Here is a 19,493-nt window from a genome sequence, read left to right on the forward strand (position 1 = left end):
TTAGCAAATTCTGGAGGACAATCCTACTCAGCTTCCTGGGCCCCTCTTACCTGCTCTCCTTTCAGTCCTGGAAATCCAGGTACACCGGTGTCACCTTTTGGTCCTCTAGGGCCCTAGAAAGAATTGATGCAGGGTTTTTGGTTCTTGTTTAGATTACAATGCTTCAATCAATCGGAAATTTGTTTGCTTGTTTGTTTTCTTCAAAAAGTAGAAGGAAAGAGAGTGACATTCCCCAGGCAGTGGATGTGACAGTTAGCCCTAGGATTTTCCTAATTTTAATTGGTACGGAAATGAGGGTCTGCCAGAAATGAAACACACAGAGCATCATGTGGCCTGTGGTTCTGTGTCCCCTCATCCTCCAGCTTCCTCCATCTGGGGCTATGGACACAGCTCTGCCCTCGCTGGCCTCCCAGGCCATCCTGCAGTCCAGCCCGCTCTCCTTCCATGCCTCCTGGAGGAGGAGGCATTCTGGCTCCCAGTGTCAGTGCAATGGGATCCAAGTAGCCTAGCCCAGCATCTCCAGCCCACCCCAGCCAGGCCTCCATACTCCTAGCACCTAGCATAGGAGACTGTCTAGCACACCTAGACTTCACATTCCACTTCTACTCCACTTCACACCAGCAGGGGGGATCCCTTTCCCCTGAACCCTCAGCACCGTCCCTCACTGCCTCTGCCCCTCTATCCCTGCCATCCCCCCACCAGAACACCCATGCACCCATCTCTGCAGAGCCGAATCTCACATACCCTCCAGAACTCCCAGCGCAGGTGACCTCAACTCCAACACATTTGACAATGACTCACACAGCAATGACTCCTGCCCCCACAAAAGGCATTTCAACACTTCCCTGCCACTTAACTTTTCACAAATTCCGGTCTTGTCTGCTGGGTTAAAGGGTGAGTTACCCATTAGAGTCATGGCTTTCAGGTATCTGCTATTATCATTTTTTAGTAACGAAGCTCTTGGCATTTCTTTCCTTTCTTTTCCCCAAATAAAGTGTTAAATGGAAACCCAACACATAAAGCACTTCAATAGGGAGCCTCCCTTATTGGAAGGCTATGGCCTGGACTCTGCTTGCCTGACCCCTTCCTACTCCCTGTCATGGCCCTAGAGCCTCTTCTGAGGGGCCGGGCACTCCCTCCGGAATGCTCAGCTGGAGGAAAACGGATCTGGAACATATTCCAGGCCATGGAGCAGCCAAGCTAGTGGTGGAGCCCAGAGGCCTGGCCTCTCTCTTCCTGACACAGGGGGCTTCTCCAAGGCCACCACGCTCTCCTCTGATCTTCAATGTCTGCTTCATGGGTATTTTAGCATCTCCATAGGGCAGAGTCCTTTAGAAAATATACCAAGTTCAAAAGAGCATAAAGAAACAAAAGCCACTTATAATTCCACAGTTAAAAACCACCTTCTGTTACATTTTTGACACATTTCCTTCATTTCTTCTGGAAGCAGCCCCGTCATTTGGTCTTTTAGAGGGAACCCCAGAACCACTCATTTAGTGTCTTAAAGAAATCCTGTAGCCCCCATGCTGAGGTCAGGTAGGTGGGTTTAAGCAAAGGCTCAAAGTTTCAGACAAAACTTTCTACAAAGAAATGTACTCTCCCCTTTTGGGGTGGCGGCCTCACAGTGGTGCACCCAGCCTACCAGTTACTGGAGTTCTATCCCACAGCTCACCTCCCTCCCTTGCCCCAGTCAGCACCACTCCATCTCTTTGGGGACTTTGATGGACTTTATTGACTTGAAATGCTTGACTCATCTACTTGCGTTTACAGGAAGTTAACCACTGCTTGGGCTTTGGCTGGCTCTGGGGCAGAGAGGGACCTGACACTCCAGAAGCCGTTTACAGTGCAGATGAGAACAAAGGACGAGGCTCAAAAAATTATCATTTAAGGCAGAAAAAAAAAAAAAAGAAAGCAAGCCCAGAAGAGAAGTGGGAACAAAGCCTTGTGGGACTCAAAGAAGGGAAGGATCCACAAGGTAGGAGCAACGAGGAAGGCTCCCTGGACAAGATGACATGAGACCTTTGGTGCATGGAGATGGAAGAAAACAGCATGCCAGGAGGAAGGAGGAGAAGGGGCAAAGACCCGGGAACAGTAAAGCCAGGAGTGTAGACGGAAGAGCCAGCGGGTACTTACTGGAAATCCTGGCAGCCCAGGCATGCCCTCTGGCCCCTGTGACACACCAAGGCAAAGCAGGCCAGATTAGACGTGGCCTTCTCACGGGCACGGCAGCAGTGCTCTAGCCCTCCCAGCACCTTCCAGAACCCAGGCATCCTCCCCCACAAGGGCTCACCGGGCCATTAGGCAGAGGAAGCTTTGCAGCCCAGGAGGGCAAGAAACCTCTGTAGAGTCGCACAAAGTAGCTGGGGGGCGGAGCCAGAGTTTCTTAGGGACCCGGAGCCTTGGCTCCCTTGGGCCAGAATCCCTTGGTTTCACATGGCAGCCTCCTCTGTGAAGTCACCCAGGGCCCTCAAGTAGCACTTGGTGCTTCGATAAGCATTGTTTCTAGCACATGTTCCTGAACTCCCAGGAGTGTTCCCAGCATGTGTGCGTGAGCTGATATGTATTCAGGGGTGGAAGTGGGGACAGGTCCGTAGGACTCAGTTCATTTCCTCATAGGAGCCAGGTTTCCCTCCATCCATCTCAAAGTCTCTGGACACACAGTTTGGTTCACTCCATCTGGGTGGACCCTTCTTCCTGCCAGCCCCAGATACCTGCAGCCATTAAAGGCTTTCAAATTTAGCACAAACTAGAGAGGGATCTAAGTAGGTACTGACAAGCTTCCCAACATACTGTGCATGTAGCGGGGCCAGGAAGCATACGGCCAGGAATAGAGGTCTCTCACACAGGGAACGAAAACCTGAGGAATCCCTAGTGCTGGAGAGGACCACTGAGGGCCTGGATGTGCCCAGGTGAGGTGCAGGGATGGTCCACCTGCCCTGAGCTGAGAGGAAGGGAGACTCAGGGTGAGTGTGGCAATGCAGGCAGGCAGGGCCCAGGGACCGCAGGGACAGAGACACCACCCTCACTTTTAGGCTTGCCTGTGTTTTGCTTCAGCATCAACCCACCTATCACCCTGAACCTCCAACACCGTTCGGTGAAAACAGGCTCTGTGCATGGACTTGGACTTGTGGGCTGGTTTACGGTTGCGGTTACGGGTAGAGTGTGATTATTGGGTGTTTGATTGTCTTAGTAGAAATCAAGAAAGGCTGTTCCACTGAAGACAGGAAGACAACCACTAAGAGGTCACTTAGCAGAAGGAGACACTTGGCACCAGAGGGGCCTCCCAGATATCTGCAGAGATCGTGGGGAGAGCACTGGCTTTGCCCTGGACATGGAGGGGCTACGGGCCAGCCTCACTGGGACCTGCAGGCTGGGCGGCCCCAGCAGACATGTGGATTGCACAGCTGTGGAAGGATAAACCTCATGCGCTTGGGGTGAGTGCCTCAGTTTACAAAGTAGTTTCACTTCTGCCACCTCTTATCAGCTGCCCATGTCTGGTGAGATGTTGCCACAGAGGAGAAGCGGAGGCTCAGAGTGGTGCATGGTGGAGCTGGGGATGGACTCCAAGGGTCCCAAAGCCAGAGCTCTTTTTTCCCCAGCTGCCACCCAGCAGGTGCTAGAAGACGCAATGCAGATTTATTGTAGAGGCTGGAGGAAGAGGCACCCTTCCTCTTCAGTCCCATCTCCCCATGGACCACCAGTGTGGCCTTGAATAAACAATTCAACTTCTTTACACATTAGTTGCCTGCTCTCTTAAGACGGGGCTCAAGAGATCAAAGCAAGTCATGTCCCCTCCCTGAGCCTCCAGTTTCCCCAGTAGCACAATGATAGGCCTCTCAAGGTCTTGCTGGCCTGGCAACAAGGTGATGCAAATATGAGCAGGCCAGATGCATCACACAGACATCAGTTTGTCTGTTACTTCCGACTCTCTGAATCCCAGTTCACATATTTCCAACGGGGAGGAACAGAAGCTCCCAGTGCACTGCACAGAACCACGCATGATGAGATACAGCGACTTGTAAGAACGCAAAGGTCCTTCTACTCTACTGTCCTATATCCTAGCTCTACGCCTCAGGAACTAAAAGCATTCCAAACCAAACCGAATCTGTTTCACTAGGAACGTCTGGGGAGGAACTATGCTCCAGCACCGCTGTGGATACGCACCGGAGGCCCGATGAGCTCAGGAATGTCCGAGAAATTCACGAGTCCACGGGTGACGTTGGACAGAGCCTGAAGAGTAACGGCAGACAATGAGAACAGAACCCAGCATGTGTTCCGTCTGCTTCCAATGAGAGTCACCCAGCGTGACAGTGCACGGGCAGACTGCCATAACACCCTCAACCCACCACCAGCCCACACACCCCTCACCTCTTTCCATAACACCCTCAACCCCACCACCAGCCCACACACCTCTCACCTCTGACAGAACAGCCCCGAGGTGCCTTATCACTTTCCTTGTTTAATTAATGTTTAAACTGCATGACATATGAAGGCATCCTCCCTCTAAAAATTTTAAGCACATATACCTATCCCCCATACGCCCTCACAGAAAATACGTAGTATTGTTTTGTATATTCCTGTATGCGTGTGTGTGGTTAATTTACATGAATGTATTGTGCTGTCTGTATTACTCTTCAACTTGCTTTTTTCACTCAAGTATATAGTTTGGAAATCCTTCTGTGTGGGACTGTTGGCTGTGGACATTTCTAGTTTTAACTGACTGCCAAGAAGCGGTCCATGGGAGCTGTGCAGTGGATACTCCCACTAGGAGTGAGTGCAAGTACCTACCGCCCCCACCCTTACCCACACTTGATTATTTTTAAATCATCCTTTTCTTGTTCTAGTCATCCTTTCCCAGTCATTTGGGGCTTTTTGTCTTTCTGCCATCTACCAGGATGATATCATTTCTCTCAGGAGGGCCACGATTTTTCACAAATATGATGTCCTAATAGTAAGTGGATTGCAATCTGGTCTCAGCCCACAATCCAGCTTTCTCTCCAAATTTCCATCCCTATCCGCCCACCCCAAGCCCGCTCTCCCACACCAGTCAGCTCCTGGGCCTGGGGCACACCCACAAGTTCCTACTGCTGTTTTGGCTCATGGTGGCCCTGCCACTCACACCCTAGAAGCCCTGTAGTCCACGCCAACCGGATAAATCTTCCCCAGCTTTCGAGTCCCTGCTCAAAGAAAAGACACCTCCTCTAGAAAGCCTTCCTTGATCTCTCGTATCCCATCCTTTCTTTCTTATTTGCACACTTCCACATCTCAGTTACAGGACTGCTACAGCCATTCGCCCTGCCTGGGCTGGGGCCTCCTAGGAGGTGGGGACCTTGTCTACTTCTCTTTGCACCCACAGGTCTGATGTGGAGTGTACGCACATGGGTGTTTTTTGTAGTTGTTGTGTGTGTCTTTGAGTTGATTCTAACAGAGGACTAAATGGTGTCTAACAGTCCACTCAGCTGACAGTGACTGGACACGCACCATGTGGCAGGCCCTGGGGCTTCACAGGTGAAATGGACGCCCAGGAGCACATGGAGGAGACATTACCAGGCCACTGCTGTACACACAGACCTGGAGGAGGATTGGCGGGTCCACAACATGGAGCCCACCCTGCAGAGATCTTAGTGATCAGCCTCACTTTCCTGTTGATGAGGGTTGGGGAGGGATGCTTTCTCCGCACTTAGGACAGTGCCTTTGACACGAAAGGAGCTCGCTTAGTGGCTTCTCTTGGCCCTTTACTGTGCCCTTGGGGGACAGAGTGGCCTATCTGACTGGCAGTTTGGGGAACAATAACCGGCACACTCAGGTCAGGGCCACCTTTCTTTCTGTTGGGGTTCACCTGCCTCCAGGGAGGACACCCAAGGACTTGTGGACAAGGCTGTTGGACCTGGGGCTCAGTTAGCAGGAACCTGGGCTCTCTCATAGGGTAAGTCCTTCCATGTCACCTCTGTTAGTGGTAAGGGGGCAGGGGGCTTTCCTCTGAATCTCTGACTCTACTTTTTCGCTCCTTCAGAGCCTGGCTGGGCCCCAACAGCTCTCTGCCCCTGGGCTGCCTTCTGAACTGGCCCTCATGTTCTGTCGACCAGAAGAATGTTCTGGAAGCACCATGAGAACAGTGGTAGCGGGGTAGGAACACACAGGTGGGGTGCACTGGCAGTGGAAGCCACGGGTGCCAGATGCCCGCTCTGCACACCCCGCTAACAGCAGCCCTGAAGGCAGCCAACGTGTGGACAACCTCCTGCCCTTCGCAAGGCCAAAATTATGCGGGTCCCGCTCCCGTACAGATCATACTCACGCTAGCCCAGACCTCTATGCGTCCTGGAGGCCCCCGGGGCCCAGGGGGTCCCACAACGCTGGCTCCATCCATTCCCCTGTCACCCTGGTTCCAGCAGCAAGAAAAAGGAAAAGAACCCTTGTAAATGCATCATGCTCGTAGGACCAGGCTGAAAAGACACCCCCACACCCATCTCAGATCCATGACCTCACCTTGGGTCCCTGGTCTCCTTTTTCTCCTTTAGGACCCTGAAAACAAAACAAAACAAAAACCACACACAAACAACAACAACAGATTCTCGGTTTTCTTCGATCCACTTTGCTGGTTCCCATTGGTTCCCACCAGCATCGCGCCATCTCTCCCTGAGCTCTCGCACCGATTTCATCCCTGGCAGTGGGAGGGAAGGATGAGGGGCAAAGCCCCCTCCTGTATCTGAAGGAAGGCACACCCCATGGACAGCAACAGGACCCCACTCTGGATGGGGATTTGCCTCGCGTCCTTGTGTCCCTCACTCCTCAAAATGAACCTTTCAGAAACCAACCTACCCGTGAAGCCGTTGGTCGGGAGAGCCTGGGTTCACTCAACAGTGTGATGCTCCCAGAGCCTTCGGTGTCCTAGGAAAGCAGAAAGAGTGACCGTGCTCTGGGCATCTACCTGTGCCAGGTGCAGTACCAGAAGCTGGGGACCCAGAGAGGCGTCAGCGTAGCCCACCCTCCCACCAGCTTCCCTTCAGGTAGCCATTAGCGTGCATGGCTCTTTAACCATAAAAGGGGGACAACTACCTCAAATCCAAGTCCAGTGTCACATCCAGGGCCTGGAGGCCCAGGCGGTCCAGGAGGCCCTGGAGGACCCATGAGCCCTGGGGAGCCAACTTGTCCATTTTTGCCTGGGGGCCCTGGTAAGCCTCTGTTGCCGGGGTCACCCTGCGAGAAAGAGGACAGGCTGATTACCCAGCCCTGCGAGCACACGCCTGAGTCAGAGAGGTGGTCTTTGAACTTAATCAGGCTGACGAAGTCTCTGATGGGGCGCGTCTCGGTACAGAGCAGCTGTCGCGCTAACTGACAGTTCTCTTGGAAACAAGCTGCTCGGGGTGTCTGCACACTTGTGGGGGGGGGGCGGTGAGGAAGGAGCTCGAAGGCACTTTCCTCCCAGCTGGTCCACCTCCGCTGAGGAGCCCCTCTGACATGGTTCTCTGCTCCAAGACAGAGACGCGTTCCATACTCCAGCCCAACAGTCCAACCACAGCAAACCCGAGGGAGGACAGGAAGACCAGGAGGCTTTTCTTCTTACCTTTTCACCAACTGCGCCATTAGGCCCTCTTGCTCCCTGAAAAAGAAAAATCAAAGCTAATGAACCTATCTCAGAGGTGTCATTTACGTGTATGTCAGGGGTGAGAAAAGGCAGACTTAGGGACTCGTAAGGAACAGGATATGAAAACAGGACCCTTCCTGCCCTGGTGTCACAGAGCCACTGAGTGTAGGACAGCAGGTCAGTCCACTACGCAAGGCATGCTGAAAAACACTGAGAGTCATTTTTCAATTATTACCTTATCATTTGTTTAAGAGTCAAAACCAGGGGCGTCAGAGGAAGCATTTCTTTGGGGACTGTCGGTGTGCTGGGACAGTCCCCTTCCCCATCCCTCCCATGTCAGAGGTAAAGGGGGGCTTCCTCTACTCTGAGCTAAGTGAAGGGGCTTCGGTAACTCGTACATATTCTCTAGAGTCTGGGGGACTGTGAACAATCAGTGATTCTCTTCTGGAAAAATCTAAAGACCACGAGCTAGTGTTTGCACACAGAAGCAGGCTGCAGGCGCCCAGCGGGGGCCACAGTACTGGTCTCCTGGGGGCTGGATGTGGATCCTGCAGAACGGAGCCAGTGGAGCTCCGAGCAGAGGGAAGGGCCGCCAGAAGGGTTGGCTGGGGTGGCCCTGGATTTCAGCCAAGACTGGGCTAGGGACACTGCAAGTGAGAAGGGAGCCCTCTTTGACAGCAGAGTGAGGGAAGACGTCCTCATGAGTGGATCCATCCGGCAGTGGAAGGCAATGCAGACGTCCTCATGAGCGGATCCATCCGGCAGTGGAAGGCCATGCAGGGCAGGGCGTGAGGTCCCTGCCACGGGAAGCACGCGAGCTGAAGAGCGGATGCCGTGGCAGGCGAAGGCTCAAAAGTGTCGTTGCATCTGACGGAGCTTCTTCTAGTTCCTGTGCCTCCTTTTTGTGTGTGTGTCTTTGTGTACTCAGTCTGTTTTTCATTGTGGGAGCTCTGGTAGCGTAGTGCCTAAGGCACTTGACTGCTAACCAGAAGGCTGGTGGTTCAAACCCACCAACCACTCCTCGGAAGGAAGATGGGGCAATCTACTTCCGTAGTGATACTGCCTTGGAAACCCAAGGAGGGTCGCTATGAGTCGGGGCCGAAAGAAGGGCACCTAACAACAACAACAACTAATATATTTGTAACAAAACATTTGCTGTTTCAACATTATATCATGTGTGATTTAGTGACACTGTGTTCATCATGCTATAAACATTTATCTGTGTCCAATCTTGTCCTTCACCCTTTTAATGAAAGCTCCGTGTCTCCTAAACAGGGAACCTCCCTATCCCCTCCCTCACACCCACCTTTGGTGACCACTGATAACCTTAGGTCTGTATACATTTGCTTGTTCTAGATCTTTCCTATGAGTGGAATCATGCAACATTTGTCAGTCTGTGACTGACTTAATTCACTCAGCATGATATTTTCAAGGTTCATCCACATTTTAAAATGTATCAGGACTTTATTTCTCTTTGTGGCTGAGTGATATTCCACTATACATATGTATCACATTCTAGGTATAAACTCAGAAGAATTGGAAAAAGCAGAGATTCAAACAGACACTTGTACACCAGTGTCACTGCTGCCAAAAGATGGAAACGACCTAAGTTCCCAGCCACAAATAGAGAACCAAAAACCAAACGCACCACCGTCAAGTTGGATCCAACTCATAGCGACCTCTCCTTGGGTTTCTGAGGCGGTATCACTACAGAAAGAGATTGCCCAATCTTCTTTCTGAGGAGCAGCTGGAGGGTTTGAACCACCAGCCTTCTGATTAGCAGTCAAATGCCTTAGGCACTAAGCCACCAGAGCTCCTACAGTTAGAGATGGGTAAGCAAAATGTGGTACATCCACACAACGGACTATTACTCAGCCAAAATGAGTACATCCAGGGCATATTCCTTGGTTTAATTTGTTTTCTGTTTCTTCACAATGTCAAGTGCAAGGCTTCCCTCAAGTTCTCAGAAGGAAAAGATGCAAATTTCTGAGTCCTTCAAGAGTCTGCTTTTACTTGACCAGAAAGTAGCAGTAAAAAAACAAAACAAAACATCAACAGATGAAAGGATCACCAAACTATGGTGCATACACACAATGGAATACTAAGCAACGCCGAAGAGTAACGAAGAATCCGCGAATCACCTCAAAATGCAGATGAACCTGGAGGACATTCTGCTGAGTGAAATAAGTCAACCACAGAAGGACAAACATTGCGTGAGGCCATTACTGCAAAAAGTCAAGGAAAGGTTTACACCTTTAATTTCAAGGAAGGAAATTGTCTTTGTTGGTTACCAGGGACAAGAGGGGAGTGGAGGGGACATAGACGGCTAATTAAGAGACAGATTTGAGACGGGGGAAGGGAAAGACCCTATAACAAAAGCGTGTGGCCAGCACCATATCACTAAAGAAAAGGCAGACAGAGAGAGGCGCACAAGAGGTCTAGACAACAAAGGTAAATCCTGTTACACACACAATACTGCTATTATTACCAGTAATAACACTAACCTACAGGTGGACCCCTAGGTAGACAAACTAGAAGATCAGATGTGGGCAGGTGAATGGAAACACATCCATAAACACACGGAGGTTTGGCAGACAACACCCCACATATGTATTTACATGTGCTACAAAAATGTCCACATACAAAGCTAACAGGGGACAAGGTTCAGATAACTTCTTAGCCACAACCAAGGACCTTGAAGGAGTGAGTCACTGGGCCTGTGGGCTTAGGGACACCAAGCTCAGGTGGCACAACATAGGACAAAAAAACCACTGCCCTACATTCTGCTCTGGTGAATAGCAAGTGGGGTCTTAAAGCTCACAAGTGGCCATCTAAGAATTGGTCTCTCCTTGTCTGAAGCAAAGAAAAGTGAAGAAAATCAAAGACACATGATAACTAGTCCAAGGGCTTAACGGACCATGGGAACCTTAGCCTACCCAACCCTGAGGCCAGAAGAATTAGAGGTGCTGGCTACCAATGCCAAAACTGGATCAAAACTGGTGATCCTGGATGAAGTGGGAGAAAAATGTGGAACGAAATTCAAAAACATAAAATAGACCAGGATTACTAATCAGATAAAAAATAAACAAACAAAAGAAGCAAACCCACTGCCGTGGAGTCAGTCCTGTGCTCCACAGGACTTCAATGGCTGGCATCGTCCCAAAGCAGACTGCCAGGCCTCTTGTCCAAGGCTCCCTGGGCATATCTGAACTGACAACCTCTTGGTTAGCAGCCGAGGGCTTAACCCTTTGTGCCACCTAAGGACTCCCATGTACACATAACTTAGGATTCCTGGCAAAGCTCAGAAGCCAACAAACACACACGATTTGTCTCCCACAACGACCCTGGGCAGACCTGCAGCCCAGTGCATGACGTGCCTCTAAGCAGCTTCAGGGTGCACCTGTGTGGGACTGCCTGCAGAGACAGTGCGGGCAGTTTCAATGTCAAGACCTAGTGCGTAGGAGGAAGGAGGGGGGGGGGGAGTTGGTAAGAACAGGCAAGATGAGTGTAGGTCTGTGATGTTTCCTGCAAAATTTAATTTCTTGTGGCAGTTGGTGCTATGAAATAAGTGCTACATAGTCTGACAACTGTTTTCTTTCTTCTTTTTCTGAGAAATGATCTTCCACGAAAATCAACTTACTGTTAAAATAAACACACTTGAGTGCTGACAGAAATAGTAAAATCAGCTCAGTGAAGAGGATACTGTCTGGGGAGTCAGCATTTTCCACATCTTCATCTAGGTGGGGCGCCCTGGAGGTCCCACTCCCCATCCCAGCTGGGAGGGACTACCACAGAATTCCAGACAGACTTGCCATTCCGTCACTAACTTGAGGCTCACTGTCTCTCTCCTGCCCCCTTTGGCTGGCAAGGCTTATCTCATCCACCAGGCTGGGGAACATCCTATAGAAAGGAACCCTGTCCCCACCTCCCCACAGCATCAGCTCGGGGCTCCCAGAAAGGGGGCCCCAGGGAGTGAAGGTACCAGGGACCCCAGGAATGGCAGATGAAAATAGTGTACTATCTGAGGACGTTTCCTCATTCATCAAAAGCCAATACTGATTGGCCTGTGTAGCTCTGTGGATACAGAGACAGTAAAACATCCCTCTTTCCTCCACTGTCTGTCAAAAACAACAACCAGATCCACTGCCATCGAGTTGATTCCGACTCACAGTGACACCCACCCCACCTTGGGTTTCCAAGGCTGCAAATCTTGACGGAAGTAGATTGCCTCATCTTCCTTCCACGGAGCAGCCAATGGGTTTGAACTGCCAAACTTCTAGCAGCCAAATGCCTTAGCCACTATGTCACCAGAGTCCCTCTCCAGCGGGACAGCATTTACTTTGCCGGGACTCCTCTCAGCCAATGACACTAAGGTTGTTAGCTTATCTGACACGTGCTCTTTGTTTGCTGGGCTTCAGGGCAGGGAGGTAAGCTAACAGCTTTTGGGTCATTGGCTAAGAGGGTCACAGCACAGCAAGTGCTGTACTGATGGCGAGGGGAGGAAGCATGGCATGTCCTGCCATGAGCAGTCAGGACAAGCTGCCAGACGACAGCTCTGAACTGGGCCTTGGAGGATGAGAGGGGAAGGACAGCCCCAACAGAAAGAAAACTATGTGCCAAGGCAGGAGGCTGGAAAATCGAGCCTGCCAGAGAATTTCAGTCTGGCTGGCTCATGGCAGGGAGGCCACGCGAGGGGAAGAGGAGGGCAGCCTGGTGCAGAGCAGGCAGGGCCCCGGAGGCCTGTCTGTAACCTGTCAGCGGTCCCCAGAGGCGGTACGAGGGGAAAGTGGACTCCCTGCGTGGGAGACACCTAGCTTCCCCTAAGGGTGAAGGGAAAATTGGAAATAGGTGACAGTGATGCTGGCACAGCATGAAGAGACATTGTTGTTGTTGTTGTTATGTGCCGTCGAGTCGGCCCCGACTCATAGCAACCCCTCCTTGGGTTTCCGAGGCAGTATCACTACGGAAGTAGGATTGCCCAACCTTCCTTCCGAGGAGTGGCTGGTGGGTTTGAACCGCCAGCCGTCTGGTTAGCAGGCAAGTGTCTTAGCCACTATGCTACCAGAGCTCCCTGAAGAGACATTAGCAACACTGAATTACACACGTAAAGAATGTTCCAATGACAAGCAGGGCTTGGCCCTGCAGGTAGCGGGGAGCCAGGGATGGTTTCTCAGTGGGGAGGGCAGTGCCTGACGGCAGTCCTGCTACAGGAAGAGGAACAGGGCAGCTGGGAAGGAGGGACTGAGGGTGGAGAGAGTGGGGCACCAGGAGCCAGAAAAGGTGAAGTCAGACAGGGTGCAGAGAAAGTGAGGGACGTGGAAGCCAGACCGGGTCTTGGCAGTGACTGACTGCTAGGAAAGGGAGAGGGAGGAGGAGTTGGGGAAGACTGTTTTGAAGTCTGGGTGACAGGGTAGGTGGTGGTGCCATTCTCTGAAGCTGGGAACACACAGACATGGGCAGAGAAGACGCTGAGCTCAGTTTTGGGCATAATGAGCCCAGTGATGGGGCTACAGGCAGAGAGGGCCACAAGGGTGTTGGAGGGGGTGTTCACACGAGAGGCAAGATCAGACCTGGAGGTCAGAGAGAGGATGTGTGGGCCCAGTGGCTCCCTTGTGTTGGCACCCTCCCACCTTCTGGTACCTTCTCCCCTTTCATCCCGGGAAGGCCAGAGGCTCCATCAAGTCCAGGCTCTCCCTCCGGGCCCTGGGGAGTAACAACATCAGCAATCAGCTCACGACATCTCTGATAAGAACAACAAACAAACTCTGACCGGGAAGAAAAAGGAGGGCAGGGTTGGGAGAGCCCAGTGGGTGAGGGCAGTGGGGCCAGGGCTCTGTGCCAGCTCCAAGAAAGGCCACCACTGGCCGTCACTTCTGGAGCAATGCCCTTCACTGTCTGAGTCATGCTTTCTCCTCTGCCCTGTGCACCATTGGACTGGATGGTCTCCTAAGGTCTCCCAGCCCAGGCCCAGGACTGACAGCCTGGGATTCGATGACCCCACATGGTCTGGATTTCCTATGCTAAGATACAGCAGCCAAGCAACACGTAAGATGAGGCTTTTCTTGGCGCCACTTCTGATGAATCTTAGGAACGATTCCACAAGGAGGATGTTTGTTTACTAACATGAGCTAGCTGCTCTCTCCCTGTCACGAGCCTCTGCCAGTGCTGGGGGTCTGCAATCTGCGCACCTCTCCCTGGCTGCAGAAGCCCATGGCCACAGGGAGGGGGTGGACTTTGGAAACTCACGGAGGGCCCGGGTTCACCAGCAGCTCCATCCTTGCCAGGGGATCCAGGGGGTCCCGTGAAAACATCAGCTCCTGGCTTTCCTGGTATCCCGGGTGAGCCAGGCGGGCCCGGTGGGCCTGGGGGACCCTGGGAAACACGCTCCGTTAGAAATGTGGGGGGGGAGGAGGGAGAGTCCACACCGTGCCCCTGTGTTCCACGCATCCTCTCCATCCCTCACAACAGAAGTCGGGGTTGGTATTTCCACTTTGCACATAGAGAAACTGAGGCTTGTGAGATGATGTGACTGACTCAGAGGTTCTCACTCAGCTAATTAGCAGAAGAGCTGACATTTGGATCCAGGCCTTTCTGACCCCATTATTTGATGTTTTCTCCCTAGATGGGTGTATCTAATAAAAACCCAATTAGTTAGAATTCTCAGAGGTGCTCTGGCTAATTTAGTTTTCTAGTTAACAGAGGGGTTCAAACAAAAACTGCCTGTTGTTTTAACTCTTGCTAAGAATCTTCCTGAAATGCATCATCTCATTCAACCCTTGCTGGGTTCCAGCCACCACCAGCCTGGAAGCCCCATCTGGCTCCTGATTCACTCATCCAATGAGACCAGAGCCCTTCCAGCCTGGTCATGAGGAGAGGGCTGAGGGGTAGCCAAGTGGAGCCCTTCTGATGGGGGTGGAGGACGAGTACTCAGCTCAAAGGAAGGCTTGGAGATGAGGCTGGAGTTGTGGGGACAGAGGTGCCAGCTGCAGCGGGGGAAGGGAGGAGTCCTTCCTGGGGTTGTTTAGAGAGGGGCCAACGGAGCCCCAGCCTTGGGCAGCGGTCACGGAGGCAAGAAGTGCCAATGAGGCGAAAGGGAGCTAGAAAAGGGTGAATCGGAGAGGTAAGGGGGCTGTAGTCTTAAGTGGGATTTCAAGAACACTCTGGAAGCCAAAGTGTGAAATGCTACCCAGAGAAGAAGCCTCCCTATCGAGCAAAGGATGAGAGTGGGACTCAACAGAACCACAGAGGTGACAGTCAAGTAGTTCTCCTGCTGGAGGCAGCAGTGGGACAGCCTACTCCAGAAGGCGCCAGGGGAAGTGGAGAAGGGGAGGTCCTGAAAGCGAGCTCAGGCTCATACTCAAGACGGAGCTCATGAAAGTGGGCAACTTCAAACATATACAAAAGCAGAGGGAAAAGTATAATGAACCCATGAGGACTCATCACTGGCTTCAGCAAGCCTCAGTGACAGCCAAGCTGGGGTCCCCTGTGACCCAGCCCCCATGTCCCTCCCTCCTGGGTGATCTACAAGGAAATCCCAGACTCTAGGCCATTGGACCCATCATACTCACTCTTAGTAGCTCCTCACTGTGCGCAAGGTCACCAGAGCCAGAACCAAAGTCCAAGCCAGAGCCCCAGGCCAGGCTAGAAGCCTCGGTCTCCGTCCCCACCTAGAGAGAGAAAAAAGCTCCCACAACTTGGCTGCAACTGCCGCTGCCCAAGGTCAGCCATGTTCACTAAATGTTTTCCCCATACTCAGTAGCTTCATAGCTTCTCCCAACTTTCCTTCTCGCCTTTCTCCCACTCCTCTCTACAGCTATCTTCCTCTTTTACTGCTTCCTAGGTGAGCAGTGGACACACAGCCAGTCCCCTAACTTACTAGCCTCTCCCACAACCTCGGCCTCCTTTCCTGCCTTTAAAAATCCTACTCTTCCTCAAGGCCCAGTTCCATGGTCACTTCCTTTGGGAAGCCTTCTCCACCCCATTTCTGGGTGGAATTCATCCCTCCTCCTCTGTGTCCTCACGGGCCTCTGCTGAGGTCTTGGTTTGGTACTATGACCACTGGACTTGATGCCATTTCACATGTGCCTGTCGGTACCTTTAGACTAGGGCACCTCAGGAAGAGGCCCAATCCTGAGACACTTCTGGGCTTCCAGGACAAGGCCTGGCCTTGGGAAGGAACTTGGTGCATACTTGTTGATGGCATCAAAGTCTCACAAAGAAGAAAAGAGAATTTCCAAAACATCTTTCTGATACTTAATTCATGAAAACAGGAACCAGGCAAGGACTAATTCAATCATTAGAAGGTATACACTGAGCTCCTTTTGAGAGGCTGGGTGGTGAGGTTATAACTGGGCCTGGGAAGGCCACGGTGACATGTGTGTGTGAGTGAGAGCAAGGAGCTGCAGGGACACCAGATGGGAGGCTGATGCCTTCTTCAGAGGGAGGAAGAGACTCTGCTCAGCCAGACAGTTTTGCTGACTCACTGGGTGGGGTGGAGGAGGGGAGAGACCATTTGTGAAGGTTTCCTGGTTTCTTTCTCGGTGACCAGGTAGGTTAGTGCGATGCCCAGAGTTGGGGAACCCAGGAGGAGGAGCAGGTCTGGATCATGGATGTCAAGTTCAGTTTGGGATAGGCTGAGCTTGAGGAACCCCTGAGCCACTCAGGGTGGAGGACGTAAGTGAATTCCGCTGCCGAACACATGGAGGGGCTGGCAGACTGGAGTGCCCTGAGCTCTGTCCGGAAGGTGCTTTGGTGGCTGCCATAAAGGCACTTCGGCTTGTGGCTATTTTTGCTGCATCCCTAGCCTTTGTATATTGTGGGTGTGACCAGACGGGGTGGGAATCTTACTGTAGGTCCAGCAGGCTCAGCAGGTTCAGGGGAGCTAGGAAGCCCTTCTCCAGCATCACCCTAAAAAGAACAAAACAGTCAGAAAGCGTGGGCACCCCTCCCACTGCCCCCTTTCCTTTGAATAGAAACTGTTCACATTTAAGACCAGAATTACACTGGAGTGAATAAAGGGCTTGCTCCTTATAGAGACAGCCAAGGGTGCCCTGTCCCCCTCAGCTAGTGAGTCCTGACTTTCTGTGTCCATTGCTGAGGCGGACGGGGTGTGGTGGAAGGGACTGCACAGTGGACAAGCATGACACACACACACCCCCCCTTGTCACCTGGGACTCCCCCAGCCAGGCCCAGCACGGCTTCATCTCCAGGTCTGCCGTGCTCACCCTGCTCCTCCCACGAGCGCCGTAACAACTCATGGTGACGCCATGTGTATCACAGAACTGTGTTCCGTAGGGTTTCCTTTCGTTGTTGTTGTTTTTTTAATTTTTATTGTGATCTGGGTGTAAATTTACAAAGCAGACTCGTTTTATCCTCAACAGTTCATGCACATTTGGTTTCACACCCCGATCACAATCCCAAGCATAGAAAGCTCTCTTCCCATTCCTCCCTGTGCCCTTCTTATCTGTGCATTCCTGTCTGCTCAGCCGTCCCCTATGCAAACGCTGCCCTTCTGACGTCTCATGGTTGACTGGTCTAAGGGGTGCATCTCCCTAGGGTGGTTGTTGTTGTTGTTATGTGCTGTCGAGTCGGCCCTGACTCATAGCGACCTCTCCTTGGGTTTTCGAGGTGGTATCACTACGGAAGTAGATTGCCCAACCTTCCTTCCAAGGAGAGGCTGGTGGGTTTGAACTGCCAGCTCTCTGGTTAGCAGTCAAGTGCCTTAGGCACTGTGCTACCAGAGCTCCTTCTCCCTGGGGTTGGGGTACATCTCCCCGGTGTAGGTGCTTTGCTTGCAGGCCTTTCTACTGTTTGGCTGAGAGCTGATCCACGGAAGGGAGTCCAGTTCCAAGGTGGAAGGATAACCCGGACGCCCAGTCTCAGGGGTTCTGTCATCTCTATTCGACCAGTAATTCTGATCATTTTTGTGTCTTTCAATTTTGCTGCATCTTCTTCCTCCCACTCTCCCCAGGATCTCCATCTTGATCCACTCAACATGGTGTTCAGTGGCTGATTCTCAAGCGCAGATCTCCAGGCCTTCTGAGGACTCAAACGTCCAACCTCTCAGACAGCAGCCGAGGGCCCTAACTGCACCACCAGGAACTTTTAAGGGCTTAGCTGCTCATGGGTCTGCCTCACACCAGACCCTGGGCTCCCCGAACCTCCAGGTCCCAGCAGCTGGCACCCAGCTGTTGCTCAAGGAAGGCTTCCAGAATGACAGAGACATTTGTGAAGGAGAGAGAGAAAATACGAGGAGAAGTGGCTGTCAGGAAGAATCCAGCCTTCACCAAGCAGGTGACAGAAAGCCGAGCCAGCAGGGAGCGTGCAAACACGGACGTCAAATCCTGAAAACGCGGGGTATGACGGCCCCACTCATAGTCCTCTGCTGCGTGCAGACCCTGTGGGAACCTGCACCCCATTTTCTCCCACAAAAGCTACTGAGGTAGCCAGAGGCTGAGAAGAATGAGGGGACCAGCTCCCTGGGCCCCCAGCCCTCTCTCTTCCCTATAAATCCTGCAGGCAGGCTGACTCAAGAAGGCATCAGGGAGGGAATCTTGCTGCCCTGGGGTGGGGGCGCCACAGACAGACAACTCCCTGGGCAGGCCTGGGCGAGGGGAGGTGGGGCAGAGGTCTAGGGCCACAGTGGAGATGCAAGGGTCCCCAGAGGCAGCTAACTTGCTGTCTGTGGCCCTGGAGCAGACCCTGGGCAGGACTTTGCAGGATAGGGGGTTCCTGGGGCTTTGGGCACATCCCCTTTGCATAATTTCACAGGAACAGTGGGCTCAGTGAGAGGAATTTCTTATCTTTCTGTGGTGACCAGCAACAGACAAAGCATTTTCCTAAACAGTCACCTCACTCTATCCTGACTGCCTGTGGGGTGGTCATTACCACCCTATTTCACAGATGAAGAAACTGAAGCAAACACATGGTACAGCACTTGCCTAGCTTTGACAGCTAGGAAGCATGCCAGCTCTGTGGACCTCTGTCACTCTCTGTCCCACACTTTCCCAGGAAGAAAATCAGGGCAGAGAGCGGAGCTCAGACCCAGAGCAGCGGGGTCAGGAGGACCCTCTGATCCCATATGCAGAAACTGAGGCCTACAGAGGTCAAGGGACTTGGCCAAGGTCAGCAGGTGGTAGGAAGAGACTTGGCCAGGACACAGCCCTGTGCTCTTTGCATGGTTCTCCCAGTCTCTCAGTTCCACCACCTTTGTCGGGTTCAGTCCCCTTGCTGCTCCCCTAGGATTATCCTGATCACAATAGACTAAATTAGCCCCAAATAAAATGCTCCAGGCCCCTGATTGAAGCCAACGTGTCTTCTGGAACAGCCATGGCACAAACCTCTCTTCTGAGCCCAGCCCATCCTCTCATTCCCACAAGTCCGCTCTGAACCTAAAACAAGACGATGTGGCTAAAACTTGGTCAACATGTACTTGGGACATGGGGCTACTGAGTTCTGATGACACTGTCCAGTCTCGTGAGAGACCCGGGGTGGGGTGGGGGGAGTTGCTCTGGCTGTGCCCTTGCCCTTGGCTCTCGAACTGTGAGCCTAATGACCAGTGGGAAAACCATGACATCTGAAGTCCCACAGACCTGACAATCAGATTTGTCTCTTACTAGAAGCATTCCACAAACACAGCTTTTAAGAGGCATTATTTCATTTTTTGAAATTGTGGTTTGGCTGTTAGATTGGTAGAGGCAAGTACTGATTTGGGTGAAGGGAAGGGCAATGTACCAAACACAGTGGCACTGAGGAAAAGGAAGACACAGAGAGGTGCATGGGAGGTGCAGACAACAAAGATGAACCCTTCTGCAGATACAGTACTGAGTTGTCAGTAAAGGCAATAGTTGATCTATGGGTGGATAGATGGGTGGACAGGCTGAATTATTAGGTATGTCTATGCAGGGGG

General features: G+C 52.1%; 1 protein-coding gene across 1 annotated transcript in view; it reads right to left on the minus strand.

Moving 5' to 3' along the window:
* The window catches only part of COL15A1 (collagen type XV alpha 1 chain), a 70,045-nt gene that overhangs the window by 25,558 nt on the left and 24,994 nt on the right, over positions 1-19,493 (minus strand). The window contains exons 10-23 of the mRNA XM_007950336.1: positions 18,925-18,975; positions 16,664-16,666; positions 16,433-16,492; positions 15,154-15,252; positions 13,832-13,957; positions 13,226-13,288; positions 7,565-7,600; positions 7,057-7,197; positions 6,820-6,888; positions 6,487-6,522; positions 6,296-6,379; positions 4,165-4,230; positions 2,134-2,169; positions 51-113 (exon numbers count right to left, since the gene is read on the minus strand). Of these exons, the coding sequence (XP_007948527.1) occupies positions 51-113; positions 2,134-2,169; positions 4,165-4,230; positions 6,296-6,379; positions 6,487-6,522; positions 6,820-6,888; positions 7,057-7,197; positions 7,565-7,600; positions 13,226-13,288; positions 13,832-13,957; positions 15,154-15,252; positions 16,433-16,492; positions 16,664-16,666; positions 18,925-18,975 (933 nt within the window). The remainder of the gene's footprint in view (positions 1-50; positions 114-2,133; positions 2,170-4,164; positions 4,231-6,295; positions 6,380-6,486; positions 6,523-6,819; positions 6,889-7,056; positions 7,198-7,564; positions 7,601-13,225; positions 13,289-13,831; positions 13,958-15,153; positions 15,253-16,432; positions 16,493-16,663; positions 16,667-18,924; positions 18,976-19,493) is intronic.

Source organism: Orycteropus afer, unplaced genomic scaffold, assembly GCF_000298275.1.
Source record: "Orycteropus afer afer isolate SDZICR_OR568_19922 unplaced genomic scaffold, OryAfe1.0 scaffold00267, whole genome shotgun sequence".
In the NCBI taxonomy this organism is placed as follows: domain Eukaryota; kingdom Metazoa; phylum Chordata; class Mammalia; order Tubulidentata; family Orycteropodidae; genus Orycteropus; species Orycteropus afer.